Consider the following 17894-nt stretch of genomic DNA (forward strand, 5'->3'; position numbering starts at 1 on the left):
AGGAGATAAATGCTATCAGACATGTAAGACTCTGTTAATGTAACCTGACAATAAAGGTAGTGTTAGTACTCATGGTTTTGGTTTCTTTTCTGGACTACCTCGAAGGGCTGACAGTCACAGCAGTTAAAAGACCTGGACTGGCACTGGGGAAACCCAAGTTCTAATTGCCTCCCTCCCATGGAAGCTCCTGGGGTGCTTTTGAGCCCGTCCTTTTCTCTCAGCCTAGTCTACTTGACAGAGGGACTGGCCCAACGTCACTTCTGTAAGCAGTAGACCAGCATCTGGGTCTCCCCATTCCTAGTCCAGCTTCTTCACTACTACACCACAGGGGCTCGAGTTTTTGCTTTTATTTCACCTGCTACAGGAAACACAACTGGGAGGGATAGGGAGGGAGTGGGGAATAAGAAATGACTTTCCCTCCACTCCCTTTACTTCACAAATATTCGGTAAAGCTAAGACCCAGACTCCAAAGCTGGATCTATGACCAAATATCTGAATATTTGGCCCAACTTCTGTTTCAAGACAGCAGTATGTTGTGATATAATTAAACAAGGGAGATTTTTAAACATTCCAATCACCCTTGAGAATCCTTTAATTCTAAAAATGAGATACAGGTAATCCTCGCTTAACGACCACAATTGAGACCGGAATGTCGGTTGCCAAGCGAAGTGGTCATTAAGAGAATCTGACCCAATTTTACAACCTTTTTTGAAGCGGCCGTTAAGCGAACCATGTGATCTTTAAACGAATCACTTGGTTCTCCACTGATTTTGCTTGCCAGAAGCCAGCTGGGAAGGTCGACAATGGCGATCATGTGACCAAGGGACACTGCAGCGGTCATAAATGCAAACTGGTTGCCAAGCATCTGAATCGTGATCACGTGACTATGGGGATGCAGTGAGGGTCGTAAGTGTGAGGACCAGTCATAAGTCAGTTTTTTCAGCACTGTTGTAAATCCAAACTGTCACTAAATGAATGGTTGTTAAGCGAGGACTACCTGTAAATGTTTTTACATGTAGTGAAAAGCCTGTTGAGTACAACTGGAGAGGAAGAAGCATCAACAGCACTTTGGCTTCTGGGCAACCAGATTCTGGCAGGCAGCACTCAATGCCCGACATTCTTACTACTGGTGTGCTCAACTGCATCTTCCAAATGTGTGGGGACTTCAACTTCCAGAATGCCCCACCCAACACAGACTGGGAATTTGGGAGTTAAAATCCAACAGATTGGGGTAGGATATTAATCAATTGTTATCTTTCAGCCACAGTGGAGAAAATGGAGCTGAAATGGAAGAAGGTGTCAGTGGTGGTACCTTGATTTGCTTTTCTATATCCCCATCACACAGAGATATTAAAGGCACAGTGAATGGCTTCCACACGGGATCCAGCGTGTATTTAATTACCTGCAATTAGAAGAAAAAGCCAGGAAGACAAGAAACGCATTGGATGATATTCTAACAATATCGGGACCAGAGGTGGGGGTAGGCGTATATTTTTTATGTGCTCCGCCGTGCAATTCCAGAGAAAGCAGACGTACGGGCACCATCACTCTGCTTTTTTACTTCAAAGGTTCAAAGGCGCAGACTTTGGATTTCCTGGGCTCTCTCTCTCTCCACAAAATCACTTTGAGCCAGTTTAGCTTTGATGCTCAAAACAAAGCAGGGAAGGGGGGACCAGCTGGGTTATGGGGCACGAGGGAGTGAGTCACAGAATTCCAAAGGGTCACAGAGGCCATCAAGACCAACCTTCTTTTCAATGTTTTATTGCAATTTGCCTTCCTGCAACTTAAAGCCAGTATTTTGCACCCTGCACTCTGGGGTGATAGGCTGTGGCCTTCCTCTGACCCCTGTCCATATACTTACAGATGGGATTCACATAACACACTGAACTCCAGTCTTCGAATAACACATCACCACTGCTGTGTTCACATAACATATTCTGCCCAAACAAATGAGCCTTATTAGGGTGTAGTATGATGATCTGGTTCGTACAGGATCTAAAACAATCACTGGCTTTCCCAGAACACAGTGAACCCCAAATTACACAATCCTGTTTCTGGAGCAGGCTGGGAGAACCACCCTGCAGAGCCCTCTCTTATCATTTCTCCTTCAAATCTGCAAGTCTGGGGCCCAGAGCTGAATTTTGGGGCTCTTGAGGTCAATCAACTGCTAAAGCAGGAACTTTAGCCAAACACTCAGCTACACGATTCTGCATGCACAGAAGACCTTATCACTGGGGGAATTGTCAGGGTTTTTTGTCAGCAGCCTGAACCCCAGAGCGATTCCTTCCAGACAGCAGCATCCAGAAAGGCAAGATGGTAGACACCATATGGCAATGCAAGTCCCGCCCCCTTTGCATGTTGCACGCGTACCAAAGGGGTGGGGCTTGCCTTCTGATACCGTGTCCACAACTTGCCTTTTCTGACCTCGCCCTCTGCAGGCACCACTGCTTCCAAGCAAAATATGGACAGAGTTCTGTTTAACACGATGGAACGAGAAGAAGGGTTACAACAATTCCTGCAACTGGAATTCCCATCTTCAAAACCAGTGTCTCCCCATGTCTTCAATGTTTTTCTAACCGCCTTCCTGTGCCATTTTTGCTGATAATGGGGACATGTAACGGGCAGCAGGAATAATCTTGAAGAAGAGGAGAAAGAGCCGCAGCCAAGGCCACAGTCAGATAAAAGAAATCTGAGTCCGGGGCAGAAATGTAATTTGAGAAAGCGTCTCAGTCTTAACCCTCCCTAGTTCTTGTGAAGATAAAAGAAGAGAGGGGGGAAGCGCATTCAGACTTGCAAGATTCTGTTATGGTAACCTTATAATAAAGTGGTATTAGTATTCGTAATTCTGGCATCCTAGTCTGGTCTACCTTGAAGGGCTGGTGGGAAGCTTGCAGCTAGCTCTGCACATCATGCCCTCCCGAATCTTTATCAGCAGCCATTATCTAATGCAAAGTACATAAAGCTCTGCAGCGTCTCTTCACCCAGATCTTTGACGAAGTGAGGCACCTGTCCCGCTCAGCACACAGTCCTACCAGAACAGAGGAACTGTTCCTTCCCTTGATTTGGAAACCATACCGCTAGTGATGCAGGCTCAAACTGTGTTGGCCTTTTCATCATTCATAATGCTTTCCATCCAATATTTTCTAAATTCTTGAAGGCGGGGGGCGGGGAGATTTTCTTCGAACAAGTATCTGTTGTACCATAATGCAGTAATCAAAAGCGAGATGGAAATTATTTCAGGCTGCTCAGGAAATTGTTGGGAATAATTAGATACTTTGTCCCAGATCATTGCAAAAAAAAGACCTCCCTTCTCCAGGCCCGAGGTCTAGTGCTGGATCCTGCCCCATCCTCCCAACATTATTCAATAGTCCAAAACATAGACACACAACATCCCTAGGGGGCTGCAACAGATACAAAGTTTCAGGCCCCACAGCCCTCTCCCCAGGCATTTTTTAGGCTCTCTTGGCAATTAAATTTAGCACTCCCTGATTTTTTTTTAAAAAACCCGAACTCATTGGATAATGTCTGCTAGGAAACGCTCTCCCAAGATTTGCATAATGTTCAAGTTCTCTAGAATTCATAAAATCATCGGCTTGGAAGGGGCTTTGGAGGTCTTCTAGCCCAACCCCCTGCCTGGTGCCAGTGATGGGCCACCCGTAACATCAGGAGGCAGGCTGTCCCACCGCTCAAGAGCTCTCACAGTCAGGAAATCCCTCATTTTGAATTTGGATCTTCCTCTGTTAAGCTTCCATCTGGTTCTTGTCTTACTCTCAGGTGCAAAGGAGAAGAAATCTACTCCGTCTTCCTTGTGATCTCCCTTCATGTATCGGAAGGCTGCCATCGTGCAGTCCATGCAATGCCTTTTATAGTTTGTGGGTTGCTTCTAATCAAAGTTGCCTCTCAGTTCTGGAGCCCTGCCGAAGGCTTTTGTTTTAATCCTCTGAACCAGGATGGGTGTGCGTGTGCATGTGTGATTCCCTTAGGCTTCTTTAAAAAGAGCCACGCTGAAAACCTCTGAAAGCCATGTGACGATGGGTGCATCAGAGGTTTGGAAACAAAAGGCCCCGGGGATCGAAGGGCTGCTATTTCTGAACAGAAGCACTTTCTTTTCTTCTAGCTTGGTCTCTTTGGAACTCAAGTCCTGACTTCTGAATGGCTGTTAACTTTAGCAGGATGCTCCTGGATGGTTTAGCTGCTGAGGTGGGGGCACTGTCCCTTGCAGTATTGCTGCTTTAATACACCATGAAAACAAGCCTCATCCTTCGGCGAGGCGCCCTGTGAACCAAGCCATGCCTCTCTCTAAATGACACAATCCGGCACCTTGTTCATTCATCATAACAACTGCAAGAAAACAATGTTCCTGTTCCAGCTGTCAAAGTGTGGGCCTCTGCAAGGACATCCCAAAAAGTCGAGGTGGCACCACAGTAGATTCCCCAGGGTATAAAGATGCAAAGGGGTTGGGTCTGTGTCTTTCCTGTGGGTGGTGCCACAGGATATCCTGAATCTGTGGGGTGGGGAGAGGTGCAAATTTTTCTTTGTGCTTTTCAAAACTCTTTTTGGTTTTGTGCTACTGTTTTTCTGTTTTTCCTGCATTATAATGGTGAGCAATGGTGCCACAGATTTGCAGCAGTGGGGCTTCTAGGGGACAAGATTTGTGGCAAAGAGAATAATAACCTGCTGTTAATAGACACACACACACACACACACGTATCCTGGTTCACAGGATTAAAACAAAAGCACAAGGCTTCACGCTAAGTATGCGGAGTGGGGGGGGGAGCCATATTTGATACTTTTCAAGTCTGCTCTCTTTCATGTGTCAACCAGATGCAGGGATTTTGACTCTTACATCAAGAGCTGTGCATAGATTTTTTTTTTAAAAGAGACTTCCCTTGAAAAATATTGAGGAAAAATGAACGAGAAGGACCTTGTCAGATAGGGAAGGGGCACCCCACAGAAAGATTAAGAGAATTCGATGGCATTCTTCACGAAGGTACAGGAGTTTCACACAGAAGGAGACCACAGTCTGTTTTCCCCTGTTCTAAAATGCAGGATAGGGAATCGTGGCCCAAAATTACAGGAAGCAGATGCTGGTGGAACGGCCACCTTCCCCGGATGTGCTCAACGGGAGGCTGGACAGCCGTCTCTCGGGATGCTCGGATTTACATTCTGCACTATGGCAGGAGTTTTCCTTTCCAGCTTCTTTTTTAACTTGATGCCCAAGAGATGGATCGGACTTCAACCCCCAGAATTCCCAGGCAACATGTCCGACAGCCATGCTAGCTGGCAATGCTGGGACTTGTAGTCTCAACAACTGCAGGGCACTGGAGTGGAAAACCAACTATAACTCCTTATTCCTGCAGTGGCCTGATATGGAACTGGTTCCTTTGAGCCTGCTGTATACCATGGGGGAAAAGATCCCCACCATCTTGCTCACATGCCACCCATTTGTTAAAATACAAGTACACAACTTTGAGCTAAGGGCTGATGAAAGCCATACTCCCCAAGATATGCATGGTGTCAACCATAACTAAATACAGGTAGTCCTTGCTTAACGACCATTCATTTAGTGACCATCCGGAGTTACAATAGCGCTGAAAAAAGTTACTTATGACTGTTCCTCACACTTCTGACCATCACAGCATCCCCGCGGTCACATGATTGCAATTCGGGCATTTGGCAACAAGTTTGCATTTACAACCGTTGCAGTGTCCTACGGTCACGTGATCGCCATTCGACCTTCCCAGTTTCTGGCAAGCAAAATCAATGGGGTACCACGTGATTTGCTTAACAACCACATGGTTCGCTTAATGACCATGTGATTCGCTTAAAGACTGCTGCAAAGATGGTCGTATAATCGGGTTGGATTCACTTAACAACTGCATCACTTAGCGTCTGAAATTCTGGTCCCCGTTGTGGTCGTTAAGTGAGGACTACCTGTATAGCTAATATGATTTCTTTCTATGTGCAGGTCTGCAAGGGCCATGTGCAAAACCCTTAACATCAGCCTGGAGAAAGCTGCTCACCTGTTTTTCCAAAGGAAAAGCGGGTGACAAATACAAAATGTAATCTGGCCCTGAGCCACTCTGCTCATGCACACTGTCAACAAGCTGGACTCAGTGGAGTGGCCCCAAATATCTAGAAAACCTAACAACAGCCAGTAATAACTGGAATATTTTGAAGGCATCCATGCAGAAAACTCTCCTGGTTCACTGTGAGACACAGTTGGCTTACCCCTTAGTATCATGCTGAACCCCACCCCGCCCTGAAATTATACAAAGTGATCATCTTCAAAAATCGCCCCCTGCAACTGACTTACCTCTGTTCTGTGGACCAGCATCCATTTCCCATCATCCCCTTGTTTATAAAACTCTAAAAACGGGTCTGATTTTCCAAACAAATCCTGCAACAGGGAGGAGAAGAAAAAACAGGTTAAAGGTGGTGAAATCATTTTGGTCCTTCCAAAGTGAAGCAACAATAAACAGTTCTCGTAATATTCTCCCCACAAAATAACTTCTAGCCAGTAGTATAATAGGGAGAATAGTAATATCCTCCCTACGATGTAAACTGGGGGCAGGGTCTTTTATGACACCCCCTGCCCCCCGTGGGCACCCCTGCTCAGCTCCAAACACCCTGACTACCCAAATGCAATTTGGTCTTTCCTCGATGCAATCCATGGTGTTTCTATGAACCCCATCCCTCCCGCCTATTCATCAAAGAAAACCAATTCAAATATAAATCCCCAACGATTTTAACGAGAGAACAGCTTGAGCAGCAGTCACTTTCTCGACTGGAAGAATTGCCCAACAGCTATGTCTAAGGAATAAATGTGACAGAATGTGAGAGAGGTGTGAATATCCTCCTGATTTCAGAAAGGAACACACACACACACACACACACACACAGAATCAAACAGCCCAAGAGACGGAAGGAAAGTGGAAAAAAGTGGAAACGGATGGGCATTTGCTCTCCATTGGCATTGTGAAGCCTCCCTCTTTCGCTTCTCCTCACCCTGCAGGACAGCATTTCTTAGCCTGTTTGACCCAATTGCCCCCTTTTCCCCCAGTCTTGAATAATATCATTACCCCCATGAAAAAAAATAAAACCACTTTGTTATTTTACACAAATGTCTCAGCAGCAGCAGCAGCAGCAGCAGTCCCGAACGGATCCTCGACTCACAAACCAGCAATTACAAAGTGTTCCATTACGCCCTGGATGTGCCCACATATTACCCTTGGGGGTAATTACCACCACTTTAAGACCCACTGCTGTATGAGAAAACAACTGGGTCTGCTACAACATATTTGCCCCACCCCTTTAAAAGCAACAATAAGCAACTGATGCCAAGAAATGAAAGAATTAATTGGTTCTCCCTACAATAAATTTCAACGTTTCATCAGCTACTTTTGGATTTGCCCTGGAAAAATTTCACACTCTCCTGGGCCTGCTCCAGTCTAGTCTGTAATCCTGATTTCTTGTACTTATTTATGCTAAATTGCATCAACTGGGGACAAAGAGCTAAGCAGTTAATTTTTAGGGTATGACTTTTCTACCCTGAAGGGTCTAACAAAGCGGGAGAGCTGTCAACAGTAGAACAGAGTAATTTTTAATCAAAACTTTTCATAGCAAATAATTAAGCTGCCACGTGAAAATACCACTCTGCTGAATTAAGTAACCAAGTCTAATTTCCCCTGTGGTTGGACACACACACACACACACACACACACACACACACACTAAGGCAGCTGTCTCCAAGCTGGTGAATGCAGATGTGTTGATTGCAACTCACCTCTCATCCTCAGCCAGCAGTGAAGCATCTGGAGGTGTGTTTTTGAAATGATTTAAAAAATAAAGACACCTATGTCCCTCACACTGTTTGCTCATGGAGTAAGCAACATTATGCAGAGCAGAGTAAGAAACAGTAAGTAAAAAAACATATTAGGAATGAGATAAGGAAAAGAAACCGTGGAGAATCACAGAGATGTCCTTGAAGAAAAAACTGTGGCAGTTAACAAAACATGATTTAAGCCAGCAAAGGAAGAAGGCATTAGAAAGAACGGTGACCCTGCCTTGACTCTCTTCGGTTTAAGTGTGTGTGGGGGTCTTGGTCGTTAAGCGAAGCATCACGTGACCAGACCCGATATTATGACCATTTTTACCGTGGTTGTTAAGTGAATTGCAGTTCCCTATTGATTTAATTTGTCAGAAGCTGGCTGGGAAGGTTGCAAGTCGTGATCACGTGACCGCAGGATGCTGCAACCGGTCGTAAATCTAAGCCAGTTGCCAAGCGCCCAAATTGCGATCATGTGACCGCAGGGGTGGTGTGACGGCCATAACTTCGAAGACAGGTCTTAAGTAACTTTTTGAGCCCTGTTGTATCTCCGAACTGTTGTTAAACAAATTGTCGTTAAGCGAGGACTACCTGTAGGTTGCTTTAAACTGAAAGACAACTGAAACTGAAATTTTGTGGAAACAACAGCCTGGAATGCACATCAGGACTTTGCAGGAAGCAAGAGAGGTGTTCATGCAAAGATATACAGTATAGTTACACGTTTTCATAACCCCACAAGGAATATAGGAGCTCTCATTATGTACAGCAAGGGGGCAGGGGACCCAAACACACACCTTTTTATCCAACTTCCTGCCGGCCATGCTGAGCGTGATCACCCGATTGTCCAACAACTCTTGGGCTGCTATCTGAAAAGCAAGAAGAAAAATGGCTCATTCTCAGCAAACCAGGCATGTGATCTACTTGATAAAGAACAAGCTTTTCCTTGGAAGAACAATCAAGCAGCAGAAAAGAAAAAAAAGGACAAATTAAATAGTCTATTGTGAGCTGAGTCATTGACAGTCAGGCCGCATACAAGTTTAAATTATTATTATTATTATTATTCTGACCTTCTTCAAACATTGTCGTTGATTCAGCATGGAGATCACATCCAGCTACAGTCCTGGATGCTGCTGGTGTGACTTTAATACAGTCATTATAGATTAATGCAGTTTTTAAAAAAATCTAAGAAATAAACCAACAAGGACAGGTAAATGGTTTCTTAGCTCAGCCCACCTCACAGGGTCATTGCTCTGGGGATCAAAGGCAAGGAGGAAATCTATTTTTTATTTATTTCATTTATTTTCTATCCTGCCTTTATTATTTTTATAAATAACTCAAGGTGGCGAACATACCTAAGGCTCCTTCCTCCTCCTATTTTCCCCGCAACAACCACCCTGTGAGGTGAGTTGGGCTGAGAGAGAGTAGCTGGCCCAAGGTCACCCAGCCGGCTTTCAGGCCTAAGGCGGGACTAGAACTCTCCTACCACACCTGATTGGCTCTTGGGCTGAGAGAGACGGACTGGCCCAAGGGCACCCAGCTGGCTTTCATGCCCAAGGCGGGACTAGAACTCTCCTACCACACCTGATTGGCTCTTGGGCTGAGAGAGAGGGACTGGCCCAAGGTCACCCAGCCGGCTTTCAGGCCTAAGGTGGGACTAGAACTCCCAGTCTCCTGGTTTCTAGCCCAGCACCTTCACCACTAGACCAAACTGGCTCTAGAAATGCTTTGTTTGCGGCTTTGAGGGATCCTCCTGTGTAAACAAACAAACAAACAAGCAGCTAAAAATGACACTATTTATCCAGCACACTGGCAGGCTTGGAGGAAACCTAACATTTGTATCAGAAATATTTAGGAGGAACAGTCCCAAGATGAAGACTGAATGGCTTAGTGCTTATCAAAAGAGTAATGCATTTTCAGACTTGCAAGATTGATGTCAGCCTTCCGAGGTAGTCCAGAGAGGAAGCACACCCAGATGAACTAATTCTACTTGTGCAAGGTTACATTAACACAATCTTGCAAGTCTGAAAGTACATTTCTCCCCTGTTGCCTTGGCAACCCAAGAAACTAACGAGGGTCCCTTCTAAGATGTTTCCCATGCTCATATTCCTTCTGTGGGCTCAGCTGCCTCTTACCCGACCATTTGCCTGGCTACGGCTCTTCCCCCCGTCTCCCCAGGTCATTCCCACATCCCATTACATCACTTTCATCCCAAAGCCGCTTGACCTCCCTTCTCCAAATGAAAATGTAGGGAGAAGGAGCAGAAACAGTGTGCCCTATATTCTTCTTTCTTAGGAAGTGGCAAGGAATGTGCTTCCGAGGAAGGTGAGTGGACGGCTTTAGTAGCGTGGAATGTACACGCGCGGCATTCAGACAACACTTGGTTCAATACTTCAAACCTCCAATGCATACTCCTGTTCTTATCTCTGAAATTTTGGGGAGGGTGGGGCTCCCAATCCTCCGTGGTGCACCAGAATTCCATCTAAAAGCATTTTTATTTAGTGCACTCTGACTGGAGGTATAAAAGAATGGTTAGGCCCATAAAGTGGAAAGCTGTAGGTCTCAACCCTCCTCTCCCAAAAGCCCTTCATACCTGGTGTTGCCTCTGGCTTTAAGGTAATGGCTTGGCAGCGTCCCACTCCCATCCCCTATCCTCTAGAGCAGTGTTTCTTAACCTTGGCAACTTCAAGATGTGTGGACTTCAACTCCCAGAATTCCCCAGAATGCCACCACACCTGGTGTCAGTGACTGTCCAGTTGAGCTTTCATTCAATCACGACTCCTAAGCGGCTGCCTATAAATCTGTTTAATCAAGCGAAGCGTCCAGTACAAGTTAAAAGTTGCAAATGGCATTTCCCACGCGTTCTACAATTTAAAATCACAAACTTCCAGTCCCCCACCCCACTGCCTGCTTAAGAATGCACCCCTCCTCCCCGTGCCAGCAGATGGCCAGAACGGTTTCTCTCTCTATGACCTTGGGGTGCAGGGCATCTAATCCAAACAACACAATTCACACTCCAGTCCGTCTCCCCCTCCTGGCTGGCGACTCGCAGGTTGACACGGGTTGCACGAAGGTGGATGCGAGTCTGATAAGATGTTCTGGGGACATTTCATCGGGGAGTGTGACACCTGGTATCTTCCCCTAAGCCTGGTATGTGAAAGAGATATGATTCTCATATGCACCGTGCTACCTTTCTTGCAATTAAAAGGCAAAAACTGAAAGAAAGGAAATCATCTCAATAATGCTGCCTCCCAGCCACTTTGCAGAGAGGACAATGTGGCAGGAGGTTCTTCTCTTGTTCTAGTTCAGCTCTTCCTTTTCTCCTTGAGACAGGCCAAGCTCACCAAGGTTAAACAAAACATTTTTTTAAAGAAAGACAAAACGAAAAGCCCTAAATTTATTTCAGAGATGTTCCAGGCAGACCACGAGACCACCTATCCTTTACCGGAGTGTGTCTCCACCTCAGCAACTTCACGCTGGATGGGGAATTCTCAGCATTGAAGTCCACCCCTCTTAAAGTTGCTGAGGTGGAGAAACTCTGCTCTAGGGAGTGCTACACCTGAAGGTTTTCTCCCTGTGAGAAAGAAAAGGATGCAATTTAATGCACAGACCACCGGAAGATTACAAATAGAATTAATTTCCTCCTGCCCAGTCAGAAGAATCTAATGCAAGGCTAAGATTATACACTCAGTTGTCTATTGCGTACCAAGAAATAAGAATATTCAACTTGACAGAGCAGTACACAGAAAAAGAAACACTCAGTGCAAATTTCTGGCACGAATGCATTTACCATTTCTACAGAAATCGCCTTATTTAAAAACCCTCTGCTTCCTTTTACCTGGAGTTCCGTTTTTCATGAAAATTCCAACTTTAACCTGAGACCCTGGGGAACAATAGTGTTCCCCTCTTTTCTCAGCCTGGGTCCACGGCTTCTCCACTTTCCTCTAAAGACTTAATGTGACCAAAAGTGTTTCCCTATATCCTATATGGTGGTGGGGAGGGAATTGGGGGAATCTCTCTTTATGTCACGGAGAAAGTATTCCTCCCTGGGAAGAAGTGGATACCAGATTTGACAGCCTGGAGTCCTGTGGCTGTCGGACCCAAGGGGCGACATTCACAACGGGAGGTAAAAAGGAAAGCCCCCTTGAAGTCAAGCTCAACTCCTAGTGACTTTTTTGGGAGAGATTACAGGGAGACTGGAAGATTTTTTTATCTGTTCAATCATGTCTGATTCTTGGAGACTGCCTGGACAAGTCCCTGCAATTTTCTTGGCAAGTCTTTTCCAAGTGGTTTGCCATTGCCTCCTTCCTAGGAGAAAATGACTGGCCCAGGGTCACCCAGCTGGCTTTGTGCCTAAGGCGGGACTAGAACTCCCAGTTTCCTAGTTTCTAGCCCAGTGTCTTAACCACTACACCAAACTGGCCATCATTGGAAGCAGGGCCGCAACTAGGCTCTGTGTCAAACATGGAATCCGTGCCCATTTTGGCACACACACCCCCAGTGCGGTGCCCGGGGCACAAGCCCTGCTTGCCCCCCCCCCCCCAGTTGCGGCCCTGATTGGAAGATAGAAGCAACCGAAAGAGAGTCCATTGGTAGGTGATCTCATAAACAACAACTCTGGGAAGAAGCATTTCAAATAATTTGGAGAGGCTCTGCCTTAATGAACTCCCTATAAACGAGGCTGGGAAATTCCTCTTGCAGGTTCCAAGATTCTGTCTTCGTCCCAAGACTATATGGAAAGAGACCTGCTTGAAATCTGTAATTCTTGCTCTATGTGGGGCCTGACCATTGCCTTCATACACTGCACTTCCTCTGGCTGATGGCTCTGGGCATTGTTCTAGCTTTCCCAGGGCCACGAAGAAACAAACCTTGCTTAACATTAACCATGGCCAGCATATAGTGCAGATGCAGCCCCAGGTTCTTTCACAGGCCCGGTCAAGCTTATTGTGTGAGCACAGGCATGGGATGACCTTGAGTGAGGCATCATCTTGCGAACACAAGGAAGAGTCTGCCTTCATATGCATGGCATATGTCCTTGAGAAGTTTCTGCACGGACATGAAAACATGGCCCTGGGATTGCGTGTTTAGGAGACTCTTGGTTTGGGGGGCCCTGGTAGACGGTGCCATTATGGTGATATTGTGGGTTGTTTTTTGCTGTTTTTGTTTATGATTTGCTGGTTGGGATGGAACAGCGCAGAAACATTAGTAATAAATAAAAAGAAGCTAACCTACCCTGCAGGTTGGAGTGTGGGTTAAAATTGGGGGTTTGAGCCACATATAGCTTGGATATCTTAGTTTCTTTGGACAAAATTAAGACCTAATTGGACAACTGAATAAAAGATGTTGGCAGGCACAGATTGAGAAGCAGTCTGAGTGCTCTGTTCAATTTGTGCAAATGACTTAAGTTTCCATAATTTATCTTTTCTTGGCATCATTTGGACTATTTTCTTTAAAGACACTGAATTCTCACACTGCTGCTTCCTTTTTATTCCCACACGTTTGCTTCCAAGCAAAGAAAAAAATAGGGGGGAAATGTGAACGTTACGAGCAAAAGAGAGGCTGATGAAATAAATGGGGAGATTTTTCTTGCCTGAAAAATAACAGAGGCTCATGCACTTTGAAGACGAACACATTAGCAGGACACAAAGTATCCTAGACGGCCAACCATTTCATCACGTTCTGGTGACCATCCAATGTGTCCATCTTTCAGAGCACACAAAAGCGACAGTAGTTGTACCAGTCCATTAAAAAAAAAAAATCCAAGGTCCAGCGCTGCATGATACCTTTATCGAGGCCGACGCAACATTGCATAAAAGATGGTGCAAGCTTTCAAGTTCTTTAGAACTTACAATCTTGCAGATTCTTGAGCCGTTTTGGTTAGTCCCGAGGAAGGTGTTCCTCCATACCTTAGTCTTGCAGGCTGCTTCCCCCCAATCAGGACCCCACTTCCCATCACTCCAGTTAATCATGGATGATGGGAACTCTAGCCCAAGACATCTGAAGGCTGCAGTCAGGGCTATTGAAGTGTTGGTTTGCTTGTATACACAGCTGGTCTCTAAGAATTCCCCTCCTCTTCCAGATCTCGCCTGGAAAATGCGAGTGGGTGGGTGGGGACAGAGAGACAGATAAAGAGAATGACATCGGCCAGGGCTGAAAATAACTTTTCCCTATGAGCCAGTATTTGCTTTCAAAACGACCTGCATAAAAGCAGTGAGTCACAGAGCTTTTGCTGGTGGAAATGACCCAAGATCAGCTGGGAATCGACTTTTTCTCTTCTTCCATTGTTCAGTAGAAGAAAAGCTGAAATTAGAAAGCAAACTTGTCTTGGATTGAGTACACAGACTCATACGGAGGGGGTCCAAATATCCTGAGCCCCTTATTTCGCCGGCTCCCAGTTCACCAATTAAAAAAAAAAGGTACTCAGCTTTTACTTCCTTCATGGATTTTCTATCTGCAAAAGGATGAACCGCACCAGGGAAAAACAGGGGAGGGTTACAAATGGAAGACGCCGACATCTTGGTAAAAATCTGTGTTTGAGCTAGTTGCACAGTAGTAGAATCATCTGGACTGCACCCAAAATGTCACTAGTATAATTGACTGAAAAACTCTGTTGATCTATACAGAGATGCAAACGGGAGCTGTGTTCTAAACGCTATACCTAAAATGTTTAAATTACGGAAGACCAGAAATAAACCAGGACAGAAAACCATGATTTGAAGTCTGTTTGCAAGTAGCAGCTTGTGTGCCAATCAGGGTCAAACATGACACTGGCACCAGCAGAGGGAGGCAATCTGAGGTTCTGATCCTTTACAGTCGACACTCCTCCAGATTTTATCTCAGCCCCCTTTTCGCTAAGGAAGGCTTTAAAATCTAAATAAGCATACTTCCGGAATAGTGTTAACAATAAACAAACCTGAGGCGCTGTGGAATAACACCAGAAACAACTGCTAAACTACATTTTGATTCTATAGATGACTATCCACAAAGCAATCAAAATTGTTGCTGAGGTCCTCTCGGTTCCCATCGATTCTCCGCAAATGCAGTTTAGGTCTACATTTGGTTCTACGGTGTGGGTGGCCACAGAGCTGCTGTTCCAGTTTTCCTACCCCTGAAATCAAGGCTCTCATTTAAAAATCAAATGCTAGAAACACCAGCCAGAGAACGCAACCTTTTGCCTGCCTGCAAGCTTTGCCACCCTGCTATTGCAGTCAAAAGCAGAGATACCGTGGGGAACATTTGCAAAAGATTTGGCACCACTTCTTTCCCACCCACTGTGCCTGGAACCAAGTCGCTTCTGTGTTCTGAACAGCACCTGTTCAGGGCAAAGAAACATTCCACCAGCCTTCTCCAACTTGCTTTGTCTAGATGCTGATACTACAATCTCCACTGCAGCCTTTCTCAACCGTTTGACCCCGGAGGAACCCTTGAAATATTTCTCAGGCCTTGGGAAACCCCTGCACATTCAGGCTCAAAGATAGGGCAGAAATTACAAAATTATTATATTCGTTTCATGGGTAGGCCTGTAGATATGCCCTAACGGTGTTCTTAAACTAAAAATATAGAATGAAACTGACCTCTGTCATGTGAAGTTGCCCAGATTTGAAATAGTTTTTAAAATACATCGTGATCTCCCAGGGAACCCCTGGGGACCTCTCGCAGAGCCCTGGTTGAGCAACCCTGCTCCAGAGCATCCAGCCAGCATGCCCAGGTTGAAGACAGCAACACTGAATAAATTCAACCAGCAGGCCCTGGGAAGGTAACAGCAAGCACTGGAAAATGGGAGCCTAGCCTGTCTTGTATCAATGCCAGCATCATTCGAGGCACAGTAGAAGATCGGACTGTAAACTGTTCATGCAGGGTGTTTGCATTACAGAGTAGAGATGTTAGAGAATCATGCCAAGAATTCAATTGGAAGCAATCAGGGCCTTCAGCAAACGCAAGTTTCAGATAAAGGCTGCTCAGTATTCACCTTTCCCCAATCAAACATCCATCGTCCCAGGATCTGGTAACGGAGACTTGCAGACGTGACATTCATCAAGAATGCTTACATTAAAAAGGAGGAGGAAGCAGCTTTCTAAAGACTTTTTTTTTCTAAAAAAAAAATGCACTAGAGACAAAGAATGGAAAGCAGGCTTAGGGTTTAAGGGAAGTGATGGGTTAGCAGTTACAGGAAGGAGGAGAAGTCCCATGAAACGCTGCCAGGTTTTGCCAAACGCTGCAATGTTTATGATCTCTTTGGTAATTAAACCAGTCTGCAGGAAAACAAAGCCGTCAGTCTGGCATGCTGTCCTACTAACCCATAGTGATCATAGTGTAGACAGAGTTCTTAGAAAATCCTGCATCTCTGTCAAAGACCAGATCCTCCCTGGGTGTTGGCATTTGGTGATTTCAGAAAGCTGTTTCCTGGGCCAGGAATTGCTAGAAAGTTAGCCAACTTTATCTTCCCTTGATACTGCTGTCTCTCCATCTTCACAGGCAACATCTTAGCAGCCCTTGGTCTGGAGCACTGGCTAGCCAAAATCTCCAACTTCCTCTGAAAAATAAGCAACTTTGGGGAGAGCAAAACTGGTCCATGGAGCATTGGCTGCAAAAGCCAGCATGCCAGATCCTTCGGCTGCTTTTCTTTGTTTAATTGGTAAAGAAACTGAGCCCAAAGAATCCCAAGGCAACTGAGAATGAATAGAGTTCAGTCACCATTAAGCCTGGAAAGTAAAAATATATTAAAATGTTAGATCATCAATGAATTCAGCTAATGTATTTCAAAAGGCTTGGGATGGGTGCCCAGGACTGCAAGCAAGAAACCCTTGGTTTTGACCTCTGATTTCCACAGCCTTGGTCCAAACATCTCTCTAAGCTGTAATGCAATGTGTTTGTTTTTGGGTCTGACTCCTTGCGGAATTATGATTTGCCAAACATGCTCTCTCAGCACACTAGCAGTTTCTATCCTTGCTTCATTGCCAAACTAATCAATTGATGTTAAACAAACCCAGCTTTTTGTGCTGAGCAGAACCAGACTGCGAACTGATATCAGAAAAACCAGGATTCTTCTCATGCCCCATGGGACAATTTGTCACAAATGAGCAGGCTCTAATTATTATATTCCTGGCACATTCTGGGCAGGATGGAAAGAAAGACAAGACGACGACGACCAGCAGCAAGGTGGACAGACTCAATTACAGCAGTGATGGGTCCTGAGAGACCAGATCATCGTGAAAAAAAAGGGTCTATCCATGTGGTCTCCAGTTGAAAGTACACCATTTATCTGTCTGCCTATCTTGAACACATAATGCAAAGGCCCAGCTCTCTTGAAGTCCACAATGCTGGGGAAGGTGGAAGGAAAGAGAAGAACAGGGTGACCAGCAGCAAGGGCGATGGACTTAGTTAAAGAGGTGATTGGAAGACCAGGTTGGAGATAGATCATCCTGGAAAAGGTCTATCCATGCAATGGTACATCTAATCTCTGTCTGTCTGTCTGTCTGTCTGTCTATCTATCTATCTATCTATCTATCTATCTATCTATCTATCTATCTATCGTCTATCTATCATCTATCTAGTTTAGACATATAATGCAAAGAGCTAGGTTTCTGGAGAAGGCTCTAATGTTGGGAAAGGTGGAAGGAAAGAGAAGAAGAGGGTGACCAGCATCAAAGGGGATGGACTCAATGGGGGTGGGGGCATCACTGGAAGACCTGAAGGACCAGGTTGGGGGACAGATCATCCTGGTCTATCTATGTGCTTGCTGAGAGGCATAACTAACCTGACAGCAAATAATCAATCCATGGGAGCATTCATAAATGGCTTCAGGAAGGATCTCTGAGATTCCACATCCGTGTACTCTGAACTCCCCAAATCAGAGCAGACCCCCAGGCACCACCACGTGCAGCTCCGTGCTTGCCAGAGGCCTTTCGCAAGGCCATCTGATCCAGCATCCAAGCGCTCAGCAGGTCAAACTGAGTTCTTCATGCTGTGGGAGCCACATGGCGACCGAGACCGGATGAAGTGGGTGGTTATGGCAAGATCTGTGGCAGCCCCACAGAAAGCGCAGCCTGAGCCGGAGGAGGTGGGTGCT

General features: G+C 45.5%; 1 protein-coding gene across 1 annotated transcript in view; it reads right to left on the reverse strand.

Annotated features, from left to right (window-relative positions):
* The window catches only part of CPNE2 (copine 2), a 117761-nt gene that overhangs the window by 31683 nt on the left and 68184 nt on the right, over positions 1-17894 (reverse strand). The window contains exons 5-7 of the mRNA XM_063312712.1: positions 8623-8694; positions 6317-6400; positions 1313-1402 (exon numbers count right to left, since the gene is read on the reverse strand). Of these exons, the coding sequence (XP_063168782.1) occupies positions 1313-1402; positions 6317-6400; positions 8623-8694 (246 nt within the window). The remainder of the gene's footprint in view (positions 1-1312; positions 1403-6316; positions 6401-8622; positions 8695-17894) is intronic.

This window comes from Candoia aspera, chromosome 11, assembly GCF_035149785.1.
Source record: "Candoia aspera isolate rCanAsp1 chromosome 11, rCanAsp1.hap2, whole genome shotgun sequence".
Lineage (NCBI taxonomy): Eukaryota > Metazoa > Chordata > Lepidosauria > Squamata > Boidae > Candoia > Candoia aspera.